The sequence below is a fragment of the Colobus angolensis genome, unplaced genomic scaffold, assembly GCF_000951035.1.
Source record: "Colobus angolensis palliatus isolate OR3802 unplaced genomic scaffold, Cang.pa_1.0 Scaffold106, whole genome shotgun sequence".
In the NCBI taxonomy this organism is placed as follows: Eukaryota; Metazoa; Chordata; class Mammalia; order Primates; family Cercopithecidae; genus Colobus; species Colobus angolensis.
The window spans coordinates 4,623,141-4,625,576 of record NW_012111586.1 but is presented as its reverse complement, the minus strand read 5'-3'; the positions used below and the strand labels follow the sequence as shown (position 1 = coordinate 4,625,576).

The 2,436-nt window shown below is 43.1% G+C and overlaps 1 protein-coding gene across 5 annotated transcripts in view; it reads right to left on the bottom strand.

Annotated features, from left to right (window-relative positions):
• Positions 1 to 1,254: 1,254 nt before the first annotated feature.
• The window catches only part of LOC105515052 (cytochrome b-c1 complex subunit 6, mitochondrial), a 23,138-nt gene continuing 21,956 nt past the window's right edge, over positions 1,255 to 2,436 (bottom strand). For all 5 annotated transcript variants that reach the window (XM_011946766.1, XM_011946775.1, XM_011946757.1 and 2 more), the window contains one exon: positions 1,255 to 1,479. In XM_011946766.1, coding sequence (XP_011802156.1) covers positions 1,447 to 1,479 — 33 coding nt within the window. In that variant the 3' untranslated portion in view covers positions 1,255 to 1,446. The remainder of the gene's footprint in view (positions 1,480 to 2,436) is intronic.

Sequence of the window (2,436 nt, the reverse complement as noted above, 5' to 3'; positions counted from 1 at the left end):
TTTTGTATTTTAGCAGAAACGGGGTTTCACTGTGTTGCCCGGGCTGGTCTCGAACTCCTGAGCTCAGGCAATCTGCCCGCCTCGGCCTCCCAAAGTGCTAGGATTACAGGCATGAGCCACCACACCTGGCCAAGTTTCTTACATAATTTTTTTTTGTAGAGGCAGAGTCTCACTATGTTGCCCAGGCTGGTCTCAAGAACTCACAGCCTCAAGTAATCCTCCCACCTCAGCCTCCCAAAGTGCTAGGATTACAGCTGTGAGCCATCTCACCTGGCTTTTTCTCTTTTTGAAAAATACAGGGTCTCAACTATGTGTCCCAGACCCAGTGATCATAGCTCAATGTAACCCCTGAACTTTGGGCTTAAGGAATCCTTCTATCTTAGACTCCCAAGTAGCTAGGACTACAGGAGAACACCATCACACCCAGCTACTTATTTTTGTAGAGACAGGATCTCACTATGTTGCCTAGGCTGGTCTTGAACTCCTGGCTTCAAGAGATCCTCTTGCCTCAGCCTCTGAAAGTGTTGGGATTACAGGTATAAGCCACTGTGCCAGGCACAGCCCTCATCAAGACATACATACTTGATAGGTGATGGGTACATCTAATGTGTTTAAAAATTGTGGTCCATGTGTGGTGGCTCATTCCTATAACCCCAGTACTTTGGGAGGCTGAGGCAGGAGGATTGCTTGAGGCCAGAGTTCAAGACCAGCCTGGACATAGTGAGATGCCATCTCTACAAAATATTTTTTTTGGGGGACAGAGTCTCGCTCTGTCGCCCAGGCTGGAGTGCAGTGGCACAATCTCCACTCACTGCAAGCTCCGCCTCCTGGGTTCACGCCACTCTCCTGCCTCAGCCTCCTGAGTAGCTGGGACCACAGGCGACTGCCACCACACCCAGCTAATTTTTTGTATTTTTAGTAGAGACAGGGTTTCACCATGTTAGCCAGGATGGTCTCGATCTCCTGATCTGGGACTACAGGCGTGAGCCACCGCGCCCAGCCTCTACAAAATATTTTTAAAATTACATTAGCTGGGAGTGGTGATGTGTCCTAGCTACTTGGTGGCTGAGGTGGGAGGATCACTTGAGCCCAGGAGGTGGAGGCTGCAATGAGCTGTTTGCGCCACTGCATTCCAGCCTGGCCAACAAAGTAAGACCCTGTCCCCCTTGCTGCTCCCCACCCCCTCAAAAATAGAAGAAAATTTCAAATTAAAAAAAAAAATTCTCAATTTAAAAAAAAAGGACAGGGGGCAGGTTTGCAGATCACAGAACTTTTATTAAGATGGAATCACTGCAAATTACATAGAAGCTACCAGCCTAAGCCAAAATCCATGAGGTTCATGTGAACTTACAGTTACACAAATAAGAAACAAATGGTATATCCAAAACCATAAGGAAATATTCTGATGCCCAGAAGATGAAGGCTGGGGTGAATAAGTCCACACATTTATTTCAAGTTGTTAAAGAGTTTGTGGGCCACCTAGATAGGGGAAAGAAAAGGAGGTAATCAATTGGCAGCTTTAATGTCATGGCTTACAAGGTCCTTCAAGACCTGAAACTACCGCCTCTCTTCTCACAACTCCCCTTCTCACATATGCACGCAGCGCTTGAGTCCTAGTGAACTCCCTACTTGTTTCATCTTTTATTCTTCCTTTAGAATTTAGATCTTATACATGTCATTTCCTGCAAGCCTTCTCTCAATAAGCCCCTATCCACACACAAATCTGTCCCTATCTTTCCACAGAAACCTGTACCTCCCCATCAGTGATATTAACATTACATATTAATTCAACACATATTCACAGGACATCTTCTATATGCCAGGTAGTGTTCTAAGTGCTGAGTGAGTTATAATTGTAACAAGACACATCTGTCACTTAAGAAACTTACAGGGTAATGAGTTAAAATGAACACATAAATAAGGTAACCTCTGATAATGGGAAATGCTAGGAGGAAAATAAATGGGAGGTGGGGCGGGACAGGGGGTTCAGTTAATATTACCCTGAGAAAGTTATACCTGAGACTTACCAAAGTTTAGCACTTGTTCTACTTCTGTTTCCTATGCTGGCTCATAAACTCAGCGAATGAAGGAACTATGTCTATCTTACTCCCAGATCCTAAACCAGTGCTTGGCTCACAAACATATGTAAATGGTTTTAGAATGACCACACAGTGGGAGGGGGAAAATCAACAGGAGGGGATATTAATTAAGGGAACAGATCATGACTTGCCTATTTTGAACATTTCATATAAATTGTATCATATGATATTTTTCTGGCTTTTTTCCCTTAGCATTTAGCATGTTTGCAAGGTTTATCCATACTGTAGCATGTTCAGTACTTAATTTCTTTTGTTAAAAATTGTGGTAAAATACACATAAAATTTACCATTTTAGTAATTTTTTCTTTTTTCTACTTTAATCTTTTTTTTTTTTTTT